Source organism: Equus asinus, chromosome 20, assembly GCF_041296235.1.
Source record: "Equus asinus isolate D_3611 breed Donkey chromosome 20, EquAss-T2T_v2, whole genome shotgun sequence".
Classification (NCBI taxonomy): Eukaryota; Metazoa; Chordata; class Mammalia; order Perissodactyla; family Equidae; genus Equus; species Equus asinus.
The window spans coordinates 15,464,185-15,487,266 of NC_091809.1; the positions used below are offsets into that span (position 1 = coordinate 15,464,185).

General features: G+C 51.1%; 1 protein-coding gene across 3 annotated transcripts in view; it reads left to right on the forward strand.

Annotated features, from left to right (window-relative positions):
- CATSPERD (cation channel sperm associated auxiliary subunit delta) overlaps positions 1-23,082 on the forward strand; it is a 40,228-nt gene that overhangs the window by 1,559 nt on the left and 15,587 nt on the right. For 2 of the 3 annotated variants that reach the window (XM_070491781.1, XM_044753147.2), the window contains exons 1-11: positions 169-352; positions 2,338-2,392; positions 3,266-3,342; positions 5,538-5,610; positions 6,319-6,433; positions 9,264-9,331; positions 10,766-10,879; positions 15,656-15,739; positions 18,503-18,653; positions 19,564-19,659; positions 22,811-22,893. In XM_070491781.1, coding sequence (XP_070347882.1) covers positions 270-352; positions 2,338-2,392; positions 3,266-3,342; positions 5,538-5,610; positions 6,319-6,433; positions 9,264-9,331; positions 10,766-10,879; positions 15,656-15,739; positions 18,503-18,653; positions 19,564-19,659; positions 22,811-22,893 — 999 coding nt within the window. In that variant the 5' untranslated portion in view covers positions 169-269. Of the gene's footprint in view, positions 1-168; positions 353-2,337; positions 2,393-3,265; positions 3,343-5,537; positions 5,611-6,318; positions 6,434-9,263; positions 9,332-10,765; positions 10,880-14,273; positions 14,382-15,655; positions 15,740-18,502; positions 18,654-19,563; positions 19,660-22,810; positions 22,894-23,082 lie in introns of those variants that run through there. The other variant, XM_070491780.1, reaches the window with a different exon arrangement.

A 23,082-nucleotide genomic window follows, 5' to 3' on the forward strand; every position in this document is an offset into this window, starting at 1 on the left:
GGCACGCGCCAGCACCTCTAAAGAGAGCAGCTGTTGCTGCAAGCGCAACTTTGGGGACATGTGGGCAGCCCTGGTATACACTTGAGCGCCATGCGCATGCTCAGATTCCGGGGAACGTCCTGGCTGGCGGATTTGGGCTTCACGGGAGACGAGGTGCGCATGCTCAGATCTGAGGCAGGCGCAGGCGGCTTGTGCGCATGCCCAGACAGTGAAGCGACTCCTCCTGGCGGTTGAGGGACAGTCGCGGCGGCGCAGCTCGAAGCGAGAGGATGCTGTTGTTGTTGATGGTGGCGGCGGCGGCGGCGGCGACCTTGCGGCTCTGCCCGCTGGCCAGAGCTCAGCCACTATGCCGGTGGGGCTGCCCTCCCCGGGCTGGGGTGCTGCCAGGGGTCGCAGAGGGGGCTGGCTCGTCCCTGCGCGGTGACCCAGGCAGAATCCAGGAAGGATGCTCCGCTCCCCATCCTCCTTGGGGCTCCCCAGTCTCCTCTTCTGGGAATCGAACTTGATCCCTCCCTCTCTCCCGTCACCGAGTCCTCCCCCTGCCTGACTCCGACCCCTTCAAGCCACCTCCACCTCCTTGTCCCTCCCCCACCCGGCAGCCAGGGGCGTTATTGATGGACGAATCTGATCTCGTCTGTCCCCTTCCCAGAGCAAAACCCAAGTTCCTTGCGCAGCCCGCCTTTTCTCCCAGGATCTGGCCCAGGATTTCTCAGCAGCGCCGCTGACATTTGGGGCCGGATCACTCTCTGTAGGATGCTGACCAGCATCCCCAGCTTCACCCACTAGATGCCAGTCACGCCTCCTTCCCCGGGCTTCACCGTCAATCACAACTGTCTCTGGGCATTGCCAAGTGTCCCCTGGGGACTTGACAACTGGTGATCTGGCCCCTGCCCACTGCTGAATCTCTGTTCCAGCCACGCCGTCCCTTGAACAGCCAACCTCGGGCCAGCCTTGGGGACGCGGGAACTTGGCGGTCAACCCTCCCTCTGCCTGGCACGCTTTGCTTGCAGGTTTCTCCGTGGCTGGTTCCACATCGTTCAGATCGCGACTGAAATAGCGCATTTCCTTATGTAAAGGCCCCCCCTCCCCGAAGCTACTTTTTCCTGTCAATCACTAATTTGTTATTCTTTTCTTTTGACGAATTTTTTCTTGTCTGTTGTCGCTAGAATTTTAGCTCCGTGAGGGTGTAGAGTATTTATCGTATTCTCTTCTTACCCAGAATATTTTTAGATTTCAGTAAATGTTAGATCAGTAAATACTGTATGTGAGGTGCCGTGGGGACTAGACAGATGCTGAAGTCCAGCTCCTGCCTGGAGTGAGCTGTCACACTCAGCAGAACCCCCTCTGCTGATGAAATCAAGAACTTGCACTTCCTGTGCATGATCTCATTTCATCTTTTTTTTTTTTTTTTTGAGGAAGATTAGCCCTGAGCTAACTGCTGCCAATCCTCCTCTTTTTGCTGAGGAGGACTGGCCCTGAGCTAACGTCCGTGCCCATCTTCCTTTACTTTCTATGTGGGACGCCTGCCACAGCATGGCGTGCCAAGTGGTGCCATGTCCGCAGCCGGGATCCGAACCGGCAAACCCCGGGCCGCCCAAGCAGAATGTGCTCACTTAACCGCTGCACCACTGGGTCGGCCCCTCATTTCATCTTTATAAGGTTCATGAAGTAACGATTCCTTAACCTTATGTTATAGACGTGAAAACAGACCTGGCAAAATTTAAAACACACTTGCGTATAAAAGCACATAGCCAGGAAGCAAAGAGTAGGGTCTCCCAGTAAGATTTGCCAGTCGGATTTCTCTCAGTCTGAAAAGGTTGGTTATAACCAGTTCTCCGGCTTCCCCATGCTGGTTCTCAAAGTGTGTTCCTGGACCAGCCGCATCAGCATCCCCCGGAAATTTGCTAGAATTGCAGTTCCCTGGGTCTGCAAATCAGAGACTCAGAGGCGGGGCCCCGAGATCTCATGTGCCAAGCCCTCCAGGGACTTCCGGCGCACATCCAAAATTGACAACTTCTGCTGTAAACTATACCAACATTCTCCCAGCCACCAACACTCCCCTGTCGCCAAAAATAGAGAAAAAATCTTGGAGTGGGAGTTCCTGATCTGGGCCCTGCAAATGAGCCTTTATGAGCTCCCGGGAATTCTGTCTCCATTTTTGTATACACGTATGTCTGTTTTGGGGAGATGGGGGCCCACAGTTTCTTCAGATTTTCCCGGGGCTCCCAAAACCCTAAAAGCACCAAGAACAGGTAACCCAGCAACCTGGTAGGCATCAGGGGTCACGCTGAATATTCAATAAACTGATGGACGGTCTCTCGTGTTGCTTACTTCTAGTACTCACACGGTGAGGACAGGAAAAGTGTTTCATACCAGACAGCGTATTCAAGGGGTATGTGGATCCATACTCAACATTCCGTCTTCTCTTTAATCACGGGATCAGAACTAACACTTGCTACTATTTCTTAGGTGCCAGCGTTGTGTCAGACACAGAACATTATCTTATCCTTCCTGTCGCTCTTCGAAGGGATGGGATTAATGTTTCCCATTCTGCGGATCTTTTGGGATTAACCTTTCCCATTTCGCAAACTGGTTGAGAGAGATCGAGTAACCAGAACAAAGCCAGGAGATAGCACTGGTTTAGAACTCCCATCTGGCGAGTTTTTATCCAGTGTTCTGCTGGATAAGAGATCTTGAGTGCAGAGTAGCAAACTGTTACTTTCTTTCCATGGCATAGTGCAACCGGAAACTTCCTTGCACGTGTCCACCTGAAATGCACAAAGTAAAGAGGGTTTCATCCGTTCCAATGTGTTTCCCATTGACACCGCGTACTTCAGAAGTGGTGTCAGCATTTCTAAATCATCTTGAAGTAGCTGGTTGCTGACATGTTAGCTTTACAATTCTTCGTCCTCTGGCCTTTCTTTCAAATAACAAATAAGCTGCGAATAAACGACAGGTGCACGAAATGAGAGGTAGTATGAATTATTATCCTGTGAATCTCTAACTTTTTATTTTGATGTAATCATGGATTTGCAGCAAGTTGCAAAAATCGTACAGAGATGTCCCGAATACCCTTCCCCCTGCTCTCCCCAGGGTGACGTCTGATGTAACCAGAGTGTGTCAAAACAAGGAAATGACATGGCTACAACCCACCTACCTAATTCAGATGTCACCTTTACATTTTTAACGTTGCACATTAGGAAATTATTTTTATCGGGTGTTTATTATTATTGCCATTATTAAGATTTTGTGGTTCTCTCTCTAGGACCGTCTGTATTTTTCATCAATGACAACACGCTTGATTAAACATCCTTGCAAGAAAAACGTAGCCCTCTATTTAGGGTAAGTCACCACTTTATGTATTGTTACCTTCCATTTTTTTTATTAAAACGTTGGATTTACCCTCACTTATCATTCAGCAAACACTAAGGAAGACATCTCTGGCCTGTGGTGCTAGTTGCTGGCCTGCAGGAACCCCACAGTCGGGGTGGGGGTCAGAGGAAGAGAGAGGAAGAGACCAGCAAGTAACTAAAATAATTACACTATAGTATGGCACCACCTGTCACAGATATTTGATATAGACAGTCATGGGGTGACAGAGGAGAAAAATGCCCAGGAAGTTTCCACTGGGGAATTGATGCCCAAATTGGGTTTTGAAGGATGAATAGGAGTTTGCCGTCAGGGGAGGGGGAAGCAAATATGTATAGGCTTGGAGCAGAGCATTCAAAGGAGTGGAAACACCATGCCCAGCATGCACTTTGGGTTGTCAGGATGCAAACCAGATGTGTGCACCATGCCAAGATGTTTAGCCCACCTCCTCAAAGCAGTGGAAGATCTGGGGCTACACAATTTGTGTTGAGGAGGATTTCCCAATGCCCAATGTTAAAAAACAAAATGACACAACAGGATGAAGCCTCAATGGAAGGAAAGGCCACAGGGAGGAGAAGGAAGCCAACACAGCAAGACTTGACGACTCACGTGGTGCGCAGAACGGAGGCGAGCAAGCGGTTTAAGATGGTCCCCACATTTCTGGCAGAAAGAACGAGGGAGATGGGTGGCGACCCGGGACGGCTTGCTGCTTATGACACATTGAGGACACACAAGGCCAGAGATGGGAACAGAAGGTCACCTGCACGTGAGCAGTGGTCCCGGCTGTGGCATGGTTGCGGTCACCCAGAGAATGCGTGTTCGGCATGGAGAAGCAGGCCCTGGAGGCAGAGGGGCAGGCCAGAGAGAAGGCGAGAACACGGAGGTCCAAAGTTCTGTGACTCCCTCCAGAAGCAAGAGGAACAGAAGAGAGAAGAGAGGTCACTATAGAGAGAAGCCCAGGGGCCAGCCCGGTGGCGCAGTGGTTAAGTGCGCACGTTCCACTTCGGCAGCCCAGGGTTCACCAGTTTGGATCCCGGGTGTGGACATGGCACCGCTTGGCAAGCCATGCTGTGGTAGGCGTCCCACATATAAAGTAGAGGAAGATGGGCACGGATGTGAGCTCAGGGCCAGTCTTCCTCAGCAAAAAAAAAAAGGAGGATTGGCAGCAGATGTTAGCTCAAGGCTAATCTTCCTCAAAAAAAAAAAAAAACACAATTGGAAGGAAAGAGACAAGATTTGCCAAATCCAAGAGATCAACTGCCAGAAGTAATAACCAAGTACAGCACGTTGGCCAAATATGAGACAGATGTTAAGCACATCCACACCTCTCTTGTCAACCAGCAGTGACCGACTCAGAAAGGCAATTATGAAAAATCCCGTTCCCAGTGGCAACAGAAACTTTTAAAATACATAAGAGTTAACTCAGCAATTCTTCTCTGTCTAAAATGATAAAATTCTTCTGGAAGAGGCAGGAGGAGACCTGGGTATACCATGTCCATGGATGGCCTTTTCCTTCTTAAAAATTTCCTGCATGAAGGAACAAATTGTTTCTTTCTTATATTCCCATTCCTGGCCTGAAGCCCTTTACTTTAGTGGGATTATAGCCATATAAATGACCTATAAATGACAAAATCCACGAAAGTTCATCTCTGAGCAAGTCACGCTGTCATTTGACGCCAGCCCCACACAATTTTATATTTGACACGGTCACGCTTTTAAAATAACGCTCTTTCGGGGCTGGCCCCGTGGCCGAGTGGTTAAGTTCGCACGCTCCGCTGCAGGCGGCCCAGTGTTTCGTTGGTTCGAATCCTGGGCGCGGACATGGCACTGCTCATCAGACCACGCTGAGGCAGCGTCCCACATGCCACAACTAGAAGGACCCACAACAAAGAATATGCAACTATGTACCGGGGGGCTTTGGGGAGAAAAAGGAAAAAATAAAAAATCTTTAAAAAAAAAAAATAACGCTCTTTCAAGAAGTCAAGTGCCCAGGCTAGAGAGGTTTACTCGTGCGAAAATAAGTAGACAGACAGAGAAAACCTAAGTGGTTCCCTGTTTACGAAAGGAATTTTGTCTGAATAGGACCTTTTTTAGAGTGCCCGCCACTGCCTTTTTCCTTTTCCTGTGTGAAATTGTGCTAATTCAGCTCTTTTGTCATTTTATTCCAGAAGGCAAGTTTTTCTGACAACAGATAACTTTGAAAGTAGTCTCCTCCCGTTTTCCATCCCTACGTCAATGCAGGTAGTTATTTTACTGAACAATCTGAAGGATGCTCAAAATAAGTCATACTCGGGGGGAAATATCACACTGTTTTTCTTCATTTGGGGGTTTACTTTACAAGATTCCTCTTAAAGACGTTGAGAGCAATTCCCAAGCAGAAGAAGGGTTAGTTCAATCCTGCAGTAGCCTTTTTTTTTTTTCCTGAAAAAGGAAGCAGAATTGTTGCAAATGCTCCTTACAATTGGTTGTGTGTGGTGAACAGATAAATGACGGGCATGAATTTCAGGGCCTCCCTAAACTGTCGTAAAACAAAACAGAAAAACCCTCGCCCCCTCGGTGACCATCCTGAGAAACTACCGTTGGCAGAATTTCGAGAAATTCCAGAAATTCTCGCTCTGCTAAAGAAGGCTTTGCCGTCTGTCAGAACACCAGTGCGTTGCTCTTATAAGCGACACATTTATCGGTTCTGCTCGTCATCCAGCATTTCAAGGTCAGGCTTTATCCTCAGAGGAGGTTTTCATAAGAGAGACGAAGATGGAGTGAATTTAGGTATCTGAGGGCACCTGATACCGATTTCAACCTCCCAATTTGGGTTCCAGCTGACGCCAAGATAGATACACAGTTCCCAATATCTAGGAACCAAACTTCTCTTAGCTGCACATCTAGAAGGATTGCTTTCTGAATCGGTTCCGAGAAGGTGCCCTTCCTGATGCGTATCATTGTTTTCAGGTTGGCACACCCAAAGTAACGTCAGCACATTTTGCTGGTCCAGTTCTGCTCTTAGTACTGAATCAAAAAGTCTATATTTATGATTATGAAGTCAATTCCTGGAACGCATCTGTAGGTATATGGGTTTTGTATTTTTTGGTTGGTTTGTTTGTTTGAGTTCAGGCAACATCAGAGAAGAGGTTATAAATTCCGGAAGCACAAAAGATTCTGCTTTGCGGATGTCAGCCCCAGGACATTACCTTGACCTTTAAGATTCAAAGGACAGTTGGCCTGAACCCGCATCCCGGAGGGTGGGAACCTGGTGTTTCCATCGGGGCCTGGAGTTACAAGCACAAAAACCTGCTCTGATTGGCTGAGGCGGACGAGGGACATGAGCGGGCGTTGCACTGGGGTGGATGTCAGGGAGGATGGGAGACAGCCAACAATGGCTCCTAGGTGCTCGGTGACAAGGCTGGGGGATGGGAGTATTCAGTGCTACCTACATCATCTTAGGGACAGGGAACAGTAGAGAAGAGAGAGAAAGAAGAGACCCCTGAGAGAGGAGGCAAGGAGATGAGGTCAAGAGTGAAGACAAGGGAGATGTCATTCTTTAGGAAAGAGGAGCATCGTCTTCTCTCTTCCCGGAAAAGGGAAGAAGGGAGAGAGAGCATTCAGTTCCTCATTATGGTGAGAAAGGGGTGGGGACAAGGTTTCCAACCCGGCACTGCTGAGATTCAGGGCCAGATCTTTCTCCATCATCGGGGGCCATGCCCTGCACTGTAGGGGGCTGAGCAGCATCTCTGGCCCCCACCCACTGGATGCCAGGAGCTCCCCTGAAGTCCTGACAATAAAAATGTTCGTAGACATCGCCCGGTGTCCCCTAGAGGTCAAATCCCCTCATTGGACAACCCCTGGGTGGGTGGGTGGGTCACCATCTGGTGGTGCCTTCTTCTTCTGCTACACTGTATCAGTTTTAGAGAAAGACTGTGGGCCCCACAAGAGGGAGCCCCGCCCCCATCATCTCGGGGCCTGCCAGGTGCCTGCTGAAGACAGGCTGGGAAAGTGATCACGGTCCCCCCGGGGACAGAGAAGCAGGGCAGAAGGTCACGCCTGGGTTCAGCCTCCATCTTACTTTTCATGACAGCGGTCCAGACAGCCTCTGGACAAGGTGGAGGGGAGATTTTTAGCAAATCAGCACGTTTCAAGTCCTCTGGCTGACGTGTGGATACCGTGTATAAACGCAGCGTCGGATGGGCCCCAGAGAGAACGCCTATAACCCAAGTAAAGCTGGGCTGCCTCGGGGCCATCTTGGGACCGTCCCATCAATCTGTCACATCCAAACCAAACGCACATCTACCCCCGAAACAACAGTCCGCCAACCCTTTACAGAACTTGCCTCCCTCCAAAATTCGCCCACACTGCTGCCTCTCACGTCACTCCCCCATCCTCTCGACCTGCCCCCTCCTGACCTTCCAGTTCAATTCTTTTTTGGCTCACGGTTCATGGCTTTTTTCCTTCTTTGGGGGGAAGAAGGCATAAAATTCACATGAAGCTCACCATTTTAAAGTGTACAACTCAGGAGCATGGAGTACATTCACAGTGTGGTGCCACCATCCGCACTGTCGAGTTCCAGAACATTTTCGTCACCCCAGAAGGAGACCCCATTCCCGTTAAGCAGGCGCTCCGCATCCCCTCCCCCAGCCCCTGGCCCCCACCATCCTCTTTCTGTCTCTGTGAATTTGACTCCTCCAGGGCCCTCCCGGGAGTAGGATCACGCAGTATTTGTCCTTGTGTGTCTGGCTTATTTCCCTGAGCATCGTGTCCTCAGGGGCCGTGCACGTTGTCACAGGTGTCAGGATTTCCTTCCTTTTTAAGGCTGAATAATATCCCGTTGTGTGTGCAGACCACCTTTTGTCTCTCTGTCCATCCACGGATGGACCCTTGGGCTGCTCCCATATTTTGGCCATTGTGAATCACGCAGCCTTGAACACGTGTGTGCAAATATCTCCTTTTAATTCTTGGGGGTGAATGCCCAAAAGTGGAATTACCGGATCTCTATTTTCAATTTCTCGAGGAGCCGCCATCCTGTTTCCCAAAGCAGCCACACCATTTACATACCCACCAACAGGGCACAGGGGTCCCAGCTTCTCCCTGCCCTCGCCCACACCGTCGTTTTCTATTTCTTTGATGGTAGCCGTCCTAACGGGTGTGAAGTGGTACCTCGAGGTGGTTTTGCTTTGCATTTCCCCAATGGTTAGTGATGCTGAGCATCTTTTCCCATGCTTCCTGGCCATGAGTGTGTTTTCTTTGGAGCCGAAGCTTCTGCTTTTAAAATAGAATCAAAGCCCGACTCACCAGGAGAAGGGAGCCCTTCCTGCAAATTTGGCGGAATCCTAAAAGAGTTTCTGCAAAACCGGTCGTTCTTAACCAGGCACAGTTTCTGCCCCCCCCCCCCCCACACACACACAGACGACAGCTGGCAATGTCTGGAGGTATTTTGGGTTGTCAAGACTGGAGGAGGGGGGCCGGCCCGGTGGTGAAGCAGTTAAGTGCGTATGTTCCACTTCAGCGGCCTGGGGTTCGCCAGTTTGGATCCTGGATGTGGACGTGGCACCCCTTGGCACGCCATGCTGTGGTAGGCGTCCCACATATAAAGTGGAGGAAGATGGGCACAGATGTGAGCTCAGGGCCAGTCTTCCTCAGCAAAAAGAGGATTGGCAGCAGACGTTAGCTCAGGGCCAATCGTCCTCAAAAAAAAAAAAAAAAGACTGGAGGAGGGTGTACCTGGCATCTAGTCAGTAGAGGCTGGGATGCTGCAAAACATGCCTGAGTGCCCCCAGGATGGCCCCACAACCGAGAACAATCTGGCCCCAAATGTCAGTTGTGTCAAGTTTGAGAAACTCCTCTAACTTTCCCTCTGAATTTCAGGGAACTCATATAGTTTTTAAATGACCTTTTCCTTTCAGGTATAAAACACCCCGTTTCGCATCTTTCTGGTGACAATTGTTGTTATAGTGGACATCCCTCTTGCACGGTGAGTGCCAGGTGTATTCCATCATTTTTCACTCTGCTCTGAGTACGGGTAATTACGGGTGGAAATTAGGACAGCAGAAGCCTTGAGGGCTGGGACCATGATGGACTGGGCGGTGTTACTTCCCCAGGGGTCAGAAGAGGACCTGAGATATGAGAGGGGCTCTGGAGCCACCTTCAGATCAACTGGCTGACACACCATGAATATATCATTTGTCTTCTTTTTTTTTTAACTTGTTAATTTTGAATCCACAAACTTTTATGGTTTTTTTTTTTTTTTTTTTTTTTTTTTTTTGCTGAGGAAGATTAGCCCTGGGCTGACATCTGTGCCAATCTTCCTCCACTTTTTGCATGTGGGTTGCCACCACAGCATGGCTGATGAGTGGCATAGGTCTGCACCCAGGATTCAAACCCGCGAATCTGGGCTGCTGAAGTGGAGAGCGCCAAACCTGACCACTACACCACAGGGCTGGCGCCTATCTTGTTATTTTGGAATAATTATAGACTCTAGAGGAAACTGGAAAAATAACACAGAGTCCCCTGTACCCTTCACCCAGCTTTCCCCAATAGTTACACCTTACATAACTATAGTGTATTACACTGACATGGATACAATGTGTGTGTCTAGTCTGTGCCATTCTGTGACCTGTGTAAAGTCACAGAGCCACCGCTGCCATCAAAGCACTAGACCGTCCCATCGCCCCAAAGCTCTCTGTGCCTCCTTGCTTCCACCCCATCCCTAACCCATGGCAACCACTAATTTCTTCTCCATCTCTATAATTTTATCACTTCAAGAAGGTTATGCAAATGGAATCATTCAATATGTAACCTTTTGGGATTAGCTTTTCTCAGCAAAATTCTCTGGCAATGCATCCAATTTGTTGTGTATCTCTCTAGTCCATTCCTTTTCATTGCTGCGTAATATTCCACAGTATGAATGTACCAGAGTTTGGTTGCTCCCACTTTTTGGCTATTACAGATAAAGCTGCTATGAACATTCGTGTATACATTTTTGTGTGGATGTAAGTTTTCATTTCTTTGGGATAAATGCCCAGGAGTCTGATCAGTGACATCTATCTCCCTTTTTTATAAATGGAGATATAACTGACGTGTAACATTGTATAAGTTTAAGGCGTACAATGTGTTGGTTTGATACATTTATATATTGCAACATTGTTACCACTGTTGCATTAGCTAATGCCTCTATCACGCCACACAATTACCATTTCTTTTTTTGTGGTGAGAACAATTAAGATCCAGTCTCTTAGCACTTTGAAGTTTATACTACAGTGTTGTTGTCTGTAATCACCGTGCTGTGCACCAGATCTCCAGAACTTGCTTATCTGCTAGTTGCAAGTCCGTGTCCTTAAGCCACCTCTCCCCATCCCCACACCGTCTGTCTCCTGTTAAAGAGATTATTTTGTGTGTGTTCTTCCAGGACATAAGCAATTCGGTTTTTGCTTATTTGCACGGAGACCAGGTATCTGAGGCCAATATCTATTTCTCAGACAGCTGCGGGTACACCTTTCAGAAGTTTGCCTATGAAAGACAGGTACGTTCAATTTGCTGAGAAAGTGAGCATAGAAATATGTGTCCCGTGTGGTTGGAGTAATTCGCTGTCAGCGGGTGACCAAGGGCTTTTTTCTCTTTAACGGTCAGCTGTCCAGCTGGCCGGGAGGGCAAGGAAAGTTCCAGGTCAAAGGAGCTGGCTAGGAAGTTAGGGGGAGGAGCCTGAGGAGTGCAGACGAAGAGCTGATGTCAGGAAAGGCTGCATTCTGAGTAGGACGCTTCACCCCGGGCCTTCCCAAAGATCAGTAGCAGCGTGTGCGGTCGTCACCCCATTTTACAGATGCAAGAACTGAGCTGGGTTGAATAAGGACCCCCCTCCAACATTTCTGTCCACTCAGAACCTCCGACTGTGCCCTGATTTAGAAATAGGGTCTTTGCAGATGTAATTAGTTAAGATGGGGTCGCACTAGATGAGGGTGGGTCCCGAGTCCGGTGACGGGGGTCCTTCTAAGAAGAGGAGAGACATGGAGAGATGCGCACAGACGGCCTTGTGAGGATGGAGGCAGCGATTGGAGTGATGTGGCTGCGAGCCCAGGTCTGCTGGCCACCACCAGAAGCCAGGAGAAAGGTAGGGCGAGCTTGCTTCCTCCCGCCCTCCAGAAGGAACCAACCCTGCCGACATCTTGATTTCAGACTGCTGGCTTCTAGAACCATGACAATAAACTTTTGTTGTTTTAAGTCCCCCAGGATGTGGCATCTTGTTATGGCAGCCTAGGAAACTAATACGAGGATGAAGGCTCAGAGAGGTGCAGGGCCTTTGCCAAGGCTGCACAGCTTGGCAGAGCTGAAAAGCTGAAGCAGACAGGATGCTGGGGTAGCTGAGGGGATAAGGATGTTTTGTTCCCACGCAGAGAATGGCTTCACCCAGAAACACTTGGCAAGTGTGTCCAAAGGAAGGCAGAAAGAATCAACTCCGCTCTCAAGCTCTGGTCACGTCCCCAATCTGGTTTCCCGGCCCTGCCCAGGGGCCCGATGAAACTTGGAAGCTAAGCAGCCACATATTTTCACTCAAAACTCAGCCTAGAAGGACCCAGCGTTAACATTTGGGCCCAGTTGAAAACTGTCATCCTAACACCCCCAATTGTATTAGGGTTCTCCAGAGAAACAAAACCAATCAGATATGTGTATAAATCTACAGAAGAGGAGATTTATTACGGGAACTGGCTCACATGGTTATGGAGTCTGAGAAGGCCCACGACCTGCCACCTGCAAGCTGGGGACCCGGGAAGGCCGGTGGTGTGATTCAGTCCGAGGGCGAAGGCTTTAGAACCAGGGGGCTACTGGTGTCAGACCCGGAGTCTGAAGACCCAAGAACCAGGAGCTCTCATGTCCAAAGGCAGTGAAAGATGGACGTCCCAACTCCAGAAGAGAGAGTGACTTCTGCCTTCCCCTCCTTTGTGCCCCATTCGGGCCCCCGATAGATCGGATGGTGCCCGCCCACACGGGGAAGAGCAGATCTGTTCTCAATCTGTTGGATCAAACTTCAGTCTCTTCCAGAACCCTCCTCACAGACACACCCAGACATAACGTTTTACCAGCTCTCTGGGCCTCCCTCGGCCCGGTCAAGTTGACACACAGAATTCACCGTCACAGTCCACCCCATGTCAACTTGACGCCCATACGCGTCTCCTGCAGCCGCAATCTCCAGATAGACACTAACAAGGTTGCAACTCCACCCGACACGATACCACCATTCTGTGGACAAGCGACAATGCGCTCACCCCTCCCCAGGAGATGAGAAGTCCCAGAGAGAGGTGCACGCTTCTCCTTGATGTCACTTGAATAACAATTGTTAATAATACGGTAGTCTTTTTGCTCTGTGTGTGTGTGTGTGGTGGTTACTGTCATGGACATTTCGAGAGGAAGGGACGGGTCCATTTCTGCGTGTCGACTCAGAATAGGGGTGCTCAGGACTGCTGAGGCCAGGACCACCACCAACTACACTTGTTCTCCTGGCCGGATGCCCCCTTGTCCTCAACGCTCTGGAAGTCATCACCGTCCCTTTTCTGCCTCCGCACCAGCACATCGGCCTTGGCAATCGGAGAGGGAAACCGCCAAGCCGCGAAGAAATGTCTGGAATCTCGACTTTCACCAGCAAGAGTGTTCACCTCCTTCTTTCTCATCCGGGATGACGGCCTCGATGGCGTTTATGGGATTCACACCCCATGGACGTGTCTCCGGTCTTTATCTCAGCAGTTCTTTACTTCTCGCTGAACTGGGGTTATCCGTTAGCAGGGCCCTTGGCTGCGGGTAACAATGGCTGAAGCAGTTTCGAGGTGGTCTTTTCTCACACAGAAGGCAGGCCCATCCAGCAACGCTCCCAGGGCTCCGGCAGCTCCCTGTATTTCTGCTCCCCCATCCTCAGCATCAGAACTCGTGACGTTCAGAACCCGAATCACGGGGACCCTGTGGCATGGCCACTGCCCTATCAGAATAGACTCGCCCTTGTGATGGGGCAAGACCTGGAGGCCCCTTCTGTGCCAGGCGTTAATCCTGTCATTGCCGAATTGTGGGAAAGTCAAAGGAGGGGTCTCTGTGGTCAGCAGAATAATGGAACCCCCAAAGATGTTTATACCTTAATCCCCCAGAACTAGATGGAATTAAGGTAAGAATTTTTTTAATTTTTTTGAGGAAGATTAGCCCTGAGCTAACTGCTACCAATCCTCCTCTTCTTGCTGAGGAAGACTGGCCCTGAGCTAACATCCATGCCCATCTTCCTCTACTTTATACGTGGGACGCTTACCACAGCATGGCTTGCCGAGGGGCGCCATGTCCCCACCCAGGATCCGAACCGTCAAAGCCCGGGCCGCCGAAGCAGAACGTGCGAACTTAACCACTGCACCACCGGGCCGGCCCCTAAATTAAGAATCTTGAGATGAGGGATTATCCTGGATTATCCGGGTGGGCCAACGTCATCACCAGGGTCCTTATAAGAGGGAGGAGGTGGATGATGGAAGTAGAGGTCAGAGAGAAAGCGACATTTGAAGAGTCTGTGCTCCTGGATCTGAAGATGGAGGAAGGGACCAGGAGCCAAGGAATGCGGGCGCCTCTAGAAGCTGGAAAAGGCAGGAACAGATTCTCCCCTGAAGCTTCCAGAAGGATCCAGCCCTGCCCACACCTTCACTTGGGCCCAGTGAAACCTGTCGTGGACTGCTGCCCTCCAGAATCCGTGCTGATCTGAGCCCCTGAGTTGATGGTCATTTGTCACAGCAGCTTCAGGAAACTCATACGGCCACTGCAGAAGTATTTCAGTGTTTCCCCATCTGGAGCAGACCCGCCCCGCCCCGCCCCGCCCCGCGAGCTCAGTGCTCCATCTGCAGCCGTCACGTCTCCCTGGGAGGCAGGAAGGCAGCCGACGGCTTTCTCTTTTCATTCAGACTCGCCATCCCATCCCCGTCCGTGCCCAAGGAGCTGAGACCCCTGAGTGTGGTCTGGAGCAATCAGGATTCGTCCCCCGGGATCAAGGCCCCTTTGGGGTTCTGCCGGTAGGGGAGGAGTTGGGGCGGCTGATGGGGAGGCAATGGAAAGGCCACCAGGAAGTCTAGCCGCCTGTACTGGTTGGACTAGGATGGACCGACTGGCTCAGTGAGCTCGGGCTGCCCTGACATACCCCAACCTGGGTGGCTTAGGTAACAGACACTTCTTTCTCGTGGTCCTGGAGGCTGGAAAGTCCTAGATCAAAGTGCTGGCTGATTCGGTTCCTGGCGGAAGCTCTCTTCCTGGCTTACACATGGCCGCCTCCTTCCTGTGTCCTCACATGGTGGGGAGAGCCAGCAAGAGAGCGCAGTCTGGTGTCCCTTCTTATAAGGACACAGATCCCATTGTGGGGGTCCCACCCTCTTGACCTCCTCTAAATCGAATGACATCCCAAAGGCCCCGCCTCCAAATTCCATCTCTTTGGGGGTGCTGGGGTTTGAATGTGTCCCCCCTAGATTCATCTATTGTCATCCTAGTGCCTGATGCGATGCTATTGGGAGGGGCTGCCTTTGGGAGGCGCTTAGATCATGAAGGTGGAGCCCTCATTTTAGGATCACGGGCTTTGTGACAGAGGCCCCAGGGAGCTCGCTCATCCCCTTCCGCCATGTAGGGACACAGCGAGAAGTCTGCGACCCCAAAGAGGGCCCTCACTTGACCACACTGGCATCTTGATCTCAGACTTCCAGCTTCCAGAACTGGGAGCAATAAATGTCTGTGGTTTATAAGGCAACCCCATCGGTGGCATTTTGCCATAGCCGCCCGAACAGATTAAGACGGGGGCTTAGTGCTTCCACATAGGAATTTGCGGGCGACACAGTTCAGTCCACAGCACAGCGTATAATGGGAAACTCCCCCTGAATAGCAGAGGCTCAAATAAGATCGTGGTGTCTCTCTCTCTTACCTGGAGGTAGCCAACAGGGCTGCCATCGCGAGCTGCCCCGTCTTCCCCAGGTCAGGGCACTAGGTCACATCCTCCAACCTGGCTGCTGGGCACTTTGCTGACGAGCCAAGAATCAGGAGTGAGGGACCCGGGCAGGAGCGAGGGGTTTAGGCAGGCGTCTCACAGTCCGGGCCACACCACCTCCGCCAACTCCCTGACACAGAGCTGCCTCCATTCAAGCTTCTGCCCGCCGTGCCGCATTTCCACAGAGGTTCCAGAAATAGATCGTAATAAGAAAGACTTTCCTCCATTTTAGCTTATTAGATAATCTGGAGTTAAGTATGGACTCCGACACACGTTTGCAGTTCATTCACACGCGATGTTTTTTCGTTTCTCTCATAGGCGGAGCTAGCCGGGTCTCTGGGTGGGGTCTTCTACTTTCACTCCTTGTCGCAGGTTGGCCTGCTTCTCATTGATCAAGGGAAGGTGAGTAACTTTGGACTGGGAGGAACGACTTCAGTGACCTTTGCCCCAAGCCAGGATTTTGTTGAACCTCACGCGCTTAGATTTTCTTATCTGAAATCCATCTGGCTTTTCATTCACCTGTCCATCCATGTATCCATCCATCCATCCATCCATCCATCCACCCATCATTCCATCCATCCATCCATTCACTCATCCACTCATCTGTTCATCCATCTACCCATCCACCCACCTATCCATCCATCCAATTAACTACTTATCCATCCACTCATCTGTCCATCATCCATCCATCCACCCATCCACCCATCCATCCATCCATCCATCCATCCACCTATCCATCCATCCATCCATCCATCCACCTATCCATCCATCCATCCATCCATCCATTCATTTACCTGCTTATACATCCACTCAACTGTCTATCCATCCATCCATCCATCCACTCATCCATCCATTCATCTGTCTATCCCTCCATCCATCAACCCATCCATCTATCTATCCATCTCCATCTGTTTACCTACTTACCCATCTGTCCCTCCCTCCCTCCATCCGTATGTCCATCCCACCACCCCCCCACACGCCTCCCCCCACCAGTCCCTGGCTCATTTGGTCAAGCACTCAGCCATAGTTAAGTGTGTCCGGGGGCGCTAAGCACCATACTGAGCGCTAGGCATGAAATACGGGGTGTGGTGCGTGTATCGCTGCTGGCGCACCAGATCGTTTTAAAGGCCTCGTGTTGAACGTTTTTTTAATGATTACTTTCATGTGTATTCAGAAAATCAGTCCACTGGGAGACCTCCCAGATCTCAGTTAGGATAAAACTGAGTTCAGAAGAGAAGGCCATCCATGTAAACTGCAATTGAAGAAAAAGTATTAAATCAGAAAAAGAGGGGCCGGCCCAGTGGCGCAGCAGCTAAGTGCGCACGTTCCGCTTCTTGGCGGCCCTGGGTTCTCTGGTTCGGATCCCAGGTGCGGACATGGCACCGCTTGGCACGCCATGCTGCGGTAGGTGTCCCATGTAGAAAGTAGAGGAAAATGGGCATGCACGTTAGCTCAGGGCCAGTCTTCCTCAGCCAAAAGAGGATTGGCAGCAGATGTTAGCTCAGGGCTAATCTTCCTCCACAAAAAAAAAGAAAAAAAAAGAAAAAGATTCAGTCCAGTTAGTTCCTCTGCTGCTGCAAAACTTGTGAGCGGGGCGGGGTCAGCTCTGAATTTCAGGGGAGACCCAGCATCGGGGGGTCCTAGGGGGTCTTGTTTGTGGTCTACTCAAGTCTTCCTGGGCGCCTCTGCCAAGCTGGAAGATGCTCTACTGTGCTCTGACTGGGTATTTTTCCACTCCGAGCCCTCTCCCCCTGCCCCCCGGCTGCATAGACTGCAGGAGGCTTTTGAGCAGGCGCCCTCCAGAGCGAGATGAACCCCACACCTGCGCTGATCAGCGGACCCTCCACGGCTGTGCCCCTCTATCAGGGAGGGACGGAACAGGGTGACTCGCGGTTTCTCTGGCCCCGTCTCTGGCTTCCCCCACTGCAGTCAGCAATTAAAGCTGAATTCGTTCCTGTTTGGCTTGTTGCCTCCGTCGGCTGCTCTGGCACCTGGCGGCTCAGCTGAGCTCCTGGCAAAGCCTGCCTCTCAGCATCCGGGCCCGGGCCCGAGGCCAGCCCATCCATGACACGGTGGGGAAGAGCGGGGGGCTGCGAACTCCCAGGCTCTTAGCACGTCCGCAGTGGGGCCAAGACGAGTCAAGTGCAGCAGCCTGCACGGTCCGTCCTCCCCGTGAGCACTCAGTCTCCCTCTGTGCCCCGGGAGGCGCTTGGAAAGCAAGCCGGTAGGTCTGCACACACAGAGGCACCGGCCAAGGGTCCCACGGAGGTCTCCCCCTCCTCTCCACGGGGCATCTTCTGGGAAAGGGATGCAGGAATCTTGGTGGTACTCACTTACGAACCATGGACACGGTTTTGTTATTTTGTGGTGGTTTTTTTTTTTTTTTTTTTGAGGAAGATCAGCCCTGAGCTAACATCTGCCACCAATCTTCCTCTTTTTGCTGAGGAAGACTGGCCCTGAGCTAACATCCGTGCCCATCTTCCTCTACTTTCTATGTGGGACGCCTGCCACAGCATGGCTTGACACGTGGTGCCATGTCCACACCCGGGATCCGAACCGGTGAACCCTGGGCTGGCGGGCCAGCCCCCAGAGTTTTGTTTTACACTTCCATCCTTGCCTCGCGCTGTCGGGTCTCCCACACAGAGCAGATAAGAGAGGTTTGAGAGCCACACAGAGGAATCTAGACGATGCGAGAGCTGGCCCTTAGAGGGTCTCAAGGTGCACGTGGCTTCATGCTAAAGGTTGTTGGGAAGAAAATCCAGGGCGTGGGCGCAGGCAGAGGAGGAGGGGGAGACGCGTGCAGGAAGCCAGCGGGGGCCTGGCAGAGCAGCAGCAGAGGGGGCAGCCCCTCAGCCTGCATGTGGACGCTTTGGGTGAATAGCTCTTTGTCGTGGGGCCGTCCTGGGTGCTGTGGAGGGCTGAGCAGCATCCCCGGCCCCCACCCACTCGAGGCCAGGGGCTCCCCCAGTTGTGACAACCACAGACGTCCCCAGATTGCCCAGTGTCCCCTGGGGGCAGAATCACCCCAAGCTGAGAGCCACTGGACCAGATAATAAGGTTGGAAGAAAGATCGAATAACGGAACTCGTGGACCCACGCTGTTCCACTGCCAGCTGACCAGGCGACTGCCTTTGTCGCCCCACACTCGATCGTCCCTTTCTCTCAGGCCATGTTCTGCTATTCAGACCACCCCGTGAACCACAGTTTTGGGCTGCCCTTTGACTACAACGGGACCCTCGACATCCTCATCACCCCGGGCCAGAAAGGCATTCTCATCTTCTGGTTTGAGAAGAGCCTGTTGGTTTCCTGGAATGCAGGTGAGCGAGGCCCCCCCGCTCAGGGCTGAGACTCAGTGCCCGCTCTGGGCCGGGAAAGCACAGCCATTTTTTTTTCTCTCCCCTGACTTGAGTGGACAGCGATGAGCCCGTTCTCGCTTTGCCATCCTCACTGCGTCCCCCCATCCCTGCTTCATAGGACCTTCAGGGCCACATAGGCAGCTTCTGAGAGTCACCTCTGCCTAAGGCACAGGGTCCAAGTCTTGGGTCCAGGAACAGGAGATCTTGCTTTGGGGTAGAGGTTAGTGACTCCAAGAGGTGGGTCAGGGCCACCCACTCGAATTTCCCCTGGGCCCGAGAAGAATCAGGAAATGGCATAGCCCCACCAGCTGGCCTTGCTGAGGAATCCTGGCAGTGCCCTGGCTAAGTGAGCCCCAGCCCGCCAGCCAGCATAAGGAGCAAAAGGCAGACCTTCCAGGAGGAGGTGCTGTCAGGGACCTCTGGGCACAGATGTGGCTGCACCAGCACCTGCAATCACAGTCAGCTACCCAACACCAGTCAGGCCGCCTGAGCACAGCTGTTTCCTCCCAGTGCAAGGAAAGGGCTCAGGGCTGGCCCACCCCTTTGGAGAACCCATTGCAGAAAGAAAGTTCTGTCTTATTCCTCATACACTTTACCCATCTAGTAAAAGGCATTCTGTTGTGTTCATGCCTCCAGACGGCCAAAAAGCATTTCTCTTATAAACTCAACAGCCATTCCCGGAGCTCTGGAACCAGGAAGATGTACGGGGGTCGCATTTTCTTAAACCTAACCGTGTTCCACACCATGTTTCTCGACCTGGCATCTCGTGCTGTGTTTTCCTTGACTATCATCTGAGTCGAGAACCGAGGGGTGCGGAGGGTGGTGGGGGAGCCCCAGCCCAGCCTCACGATGCTGCCCTGTTACCTCCTAGGTCAGCTCGTCGACCCGGTCGAGGTGAAGGAAGGACGCCAAATCGTATATTCGTCCCTTTCGGAGGCCAAGGTCACCATCCACACCGTGGCGGCCAGTGCGTGCCCCGCCCGCGGGTAGCTCTCTAGCCGCGCTGTCTACCTGGCTTGTTAACCACTGACCCCCTGCAGCCAGCCCAGCCCAAACAAAACCCAAACGTGGTTATCGCCTTTCTAGAACGACCCCGGGCCTAGTCTGTGCCCTTTCACGATGAAATGGACTGTCGGTTGGGTATGAGTTTGCTCGCGGGGCTGTGGCAAAGCTCCCCACAAACGGGGCAGCTTGGAACCACAGACATCCCTCCTCTCGCGGTTCTGGAGGCCGCAAGTCCAAGATCAGGGTGTCGGCAGGGCCGGCTCCTTCTGAGGCCTCTCTCGCCTCCACCCGTGTCTTCACGTCATCTTCCCTCCGTGTGTGTCTGTGTCCACATTTCCCCATTTTTATAAGGACCCCCGTCCTATTGGATTAAGGCCCACCCTAATGACCTCATTTTAGCCCGATCACCTCCATAAAGACCCTACTTCCAAATAAGGTCACATTCTGAGGTCCTGGCGGTTTGGACACCAACATATCTTTTTTTCTTTTTCTTTTCTTTCCTTTTTTTTTTTTTTTTGAGGAAGATTGGCCCTGAGCTAACATCCGTGCCCATCTTCCTCTACTTTATACATGGGACGCCTACCACAGCATGGCCTGCCACGCAGTGCCATGTTTGCCAGTTCGGATCCTGGGTGTGGACATGGCACCGCTTGACAAGCCATGCTGTGGTAGGCGTCCCACATACAAAGTAGAGGAAGATGGGCATGGATGTGAGCTCAGGGCCAGTCTTCCTCAGCAAAAAGAGGAGGATTGGCAGCAGATGTTAGCTCAGGGCCAATCTTCCTCAAAAAATAAATAAATAAATAAAATTAAAAATAAAAATAGAATTCATTACCATGTGATCCAGCAACCCCACTTCTGGGTATTTACGCAAAATATATTTTTGACGTGGAGCCCGTCCGAATATCCATCAGCAGCGTGAGAGGCACCCGTTTCTCCTCGGCCAGGCCTGCAGGCCACGAAGCCATTGCACTGTCCCTCTGGAGCTTCTGGGGCCTCTCTGACAAGCCCTGACCTCCGGGGACTGACCTGGTGCAGCTCCTAGGGAGCATCTCCTTCCTTGCTTTCTAGAAGTTTCCTGATTGTTCCATCGGATTCTAGTCTCTTCCTTTCTGAAGCCCAGGTTGCTATGGACTGAATGTTGGTGGCCCCCCAAGTCTGTATATTGAAACCTCACCCTCAAGGTGACGGAATTAGGGTGGGACCTTTGGAGGTAATGAGGTCGTGAGGGTGGAGCCCCCGTGAGTGGGGTTAGCGCCCTTATCGAAGGACCCCGGAGGCCACAGCAAGAAGGTGACCAGGAAGCGGGCTCTCAGCAGACGCCAAACCTGCCGGCACCTTGATCTGGGACTTCAGCCTCCGGAACCAGGGAAATAAATGTCTGCGGTTTGTAAGCCCCCCGTCTGCGCCAGCCCGAAAGGGCTAAGACGCAGGTTAAGCAAATTCATCATTTTCTTCCCCTTTTTTTGGTTACGGCTTTGTTGAGATGTAATTCACGGACCATGCAATTCACCCCCTTGAAGCGTGTGACTCAGTGGTTTCTGGTGTGTTCACAGAGCTGGGCAAGGACCCCCACAGTCAATTTCGGGACGTTTTCGTCGCCCCCAAGAGAAACCCGTACCCTTCAGCCATCACTCCACAGCCCACATCCGCCCCCAGCCCATGCCAACCACTGGTCTGCTGCCTCTCCCTCTCCATTCACCTATTCTGGACGTTTCCTACAAAAGGCATCACATGCTACATGGTCTGTTTTACTCGCTTCTTTGACTTAGTGTCTTCAAGGTCCATCCACATTGTCACGTGTGTCAGTGCCTCGCTCCTTTTTAAGGCTGAATAATATTCCAGTGTGTGGATGGACCACACTCTGTGCATCCACTCAGCCACTCATCGGCCTCTGGTTGTTTCCACTTCAGGGCTATTGTGAATCATGCTGTTGTGAACATTCAGGTCCAGGTTTTCGTGTGGACGCGTCTGCATTTGTCTTGAGTGGACGCCTAGAAGCGATTATAGTCATAGGTGGATGATGTTTAACCTTTTGAGGAACTGCCTGTTCTCCACAGAAGATGCCCCATTTTCCATGCCCATCAGCAGTGTATGAGAGCTCCTATTTCTCCACATCCTTTCCAACACTTACTGTCTTTTTTTTTTTTTTTGGTGAGGAAGATTGGCCCTGAGCTAACATCTGTTGCCGATCTTCCTCTTTTTTTTTCTCTCCAAAGCCTCAGTACATAGTTCTATATTCTAGTTGTAGGTCATTCGAGTTCTTCTATGTGGGTCGCTGCCATGTGCTTGGCTTGGTGAGCGGTGTGTAGGTCCGCTCCCAGGATCCGAACCGGCACATCCCAGGCTGCCGAAGCGGTGTGTGCAAACTTAACCACTGCACCACCAGGCTGGCCCCTGTTACTGTCTTTTTGTCTCTGGCCATCCCAGTGGGTATGCAGTGGCGTCTCATTGTCATGTTGTGCTTTTCCCTGATGACAAATGCTGTGAAGCCTCTCTTCATGTGCTCATCAGCCACCTGTATACCTTCTTGGGAAAAGTGTCTCTTAAGCTCATTTGCCCATTTTTCAATCGGGCCGTTCGTCTTTATTATTGACTGGGAAGAGTTCTTTATATATTGTGGATACAAGTTCCTGTTCAGAGATGGGATTTGCCAGTGTTTTCTCCCATCCTATGGGTTGTCTTCCCCCTCCCTTCTTTTTTTTGGAAACCATTGAGTACAGGGCTTTATTCTTTACAAAATAAAACGATCAGAAAGGATATTTACTAAAATGTTAAGAGTGGTTATCTATGTCAGAGTTAGCAAACCATGGCCTGAGGGCCAAGTCCGGCCCACCACTTGCTTTTGTAAATAAAGTTTTATTGGCACACGGTCACGCCCATTCCTTTACAAGGTGTCCACAGCTGCCTTCATGGAGTTCAATACTCTGAACAGACATCCTCTGACCAGCAAAGCTGAAAATACGTACCGTCTGGTCCTTTAGACAAGAAGTTTGCTGACCTCTAGTCTATAGGGTGGAATTGGGGGTCATTTGTTTTTTTTAACTTTTAAAATTTTTGTCCATTGAAACAACTCTGATTTCCATGTTTGTTCTGTCTTATCTTTTTCGTAGATGAAAATGAACTGGCGGTTTTGACTCAGGAGAATCATTTATACTATGGCAACCTGGGAGTCCTGTCGCGCTCTCTAGTCAAAGTAGGGTTCTCACGCGGTCGGTAAGGAATAATGGTCTTGTTCTCAAATGTCCGATCCTCTTTCTTTTTTAAAAAAAATTATTTTATTGAGGCCATATTGGCTTACGACACTGTAAATTTCAGGGGTACATTATTGTATATCGGTTTCTGTAATGGATGGCATCATGCTCGCCACCCGTAGACTAGTTTT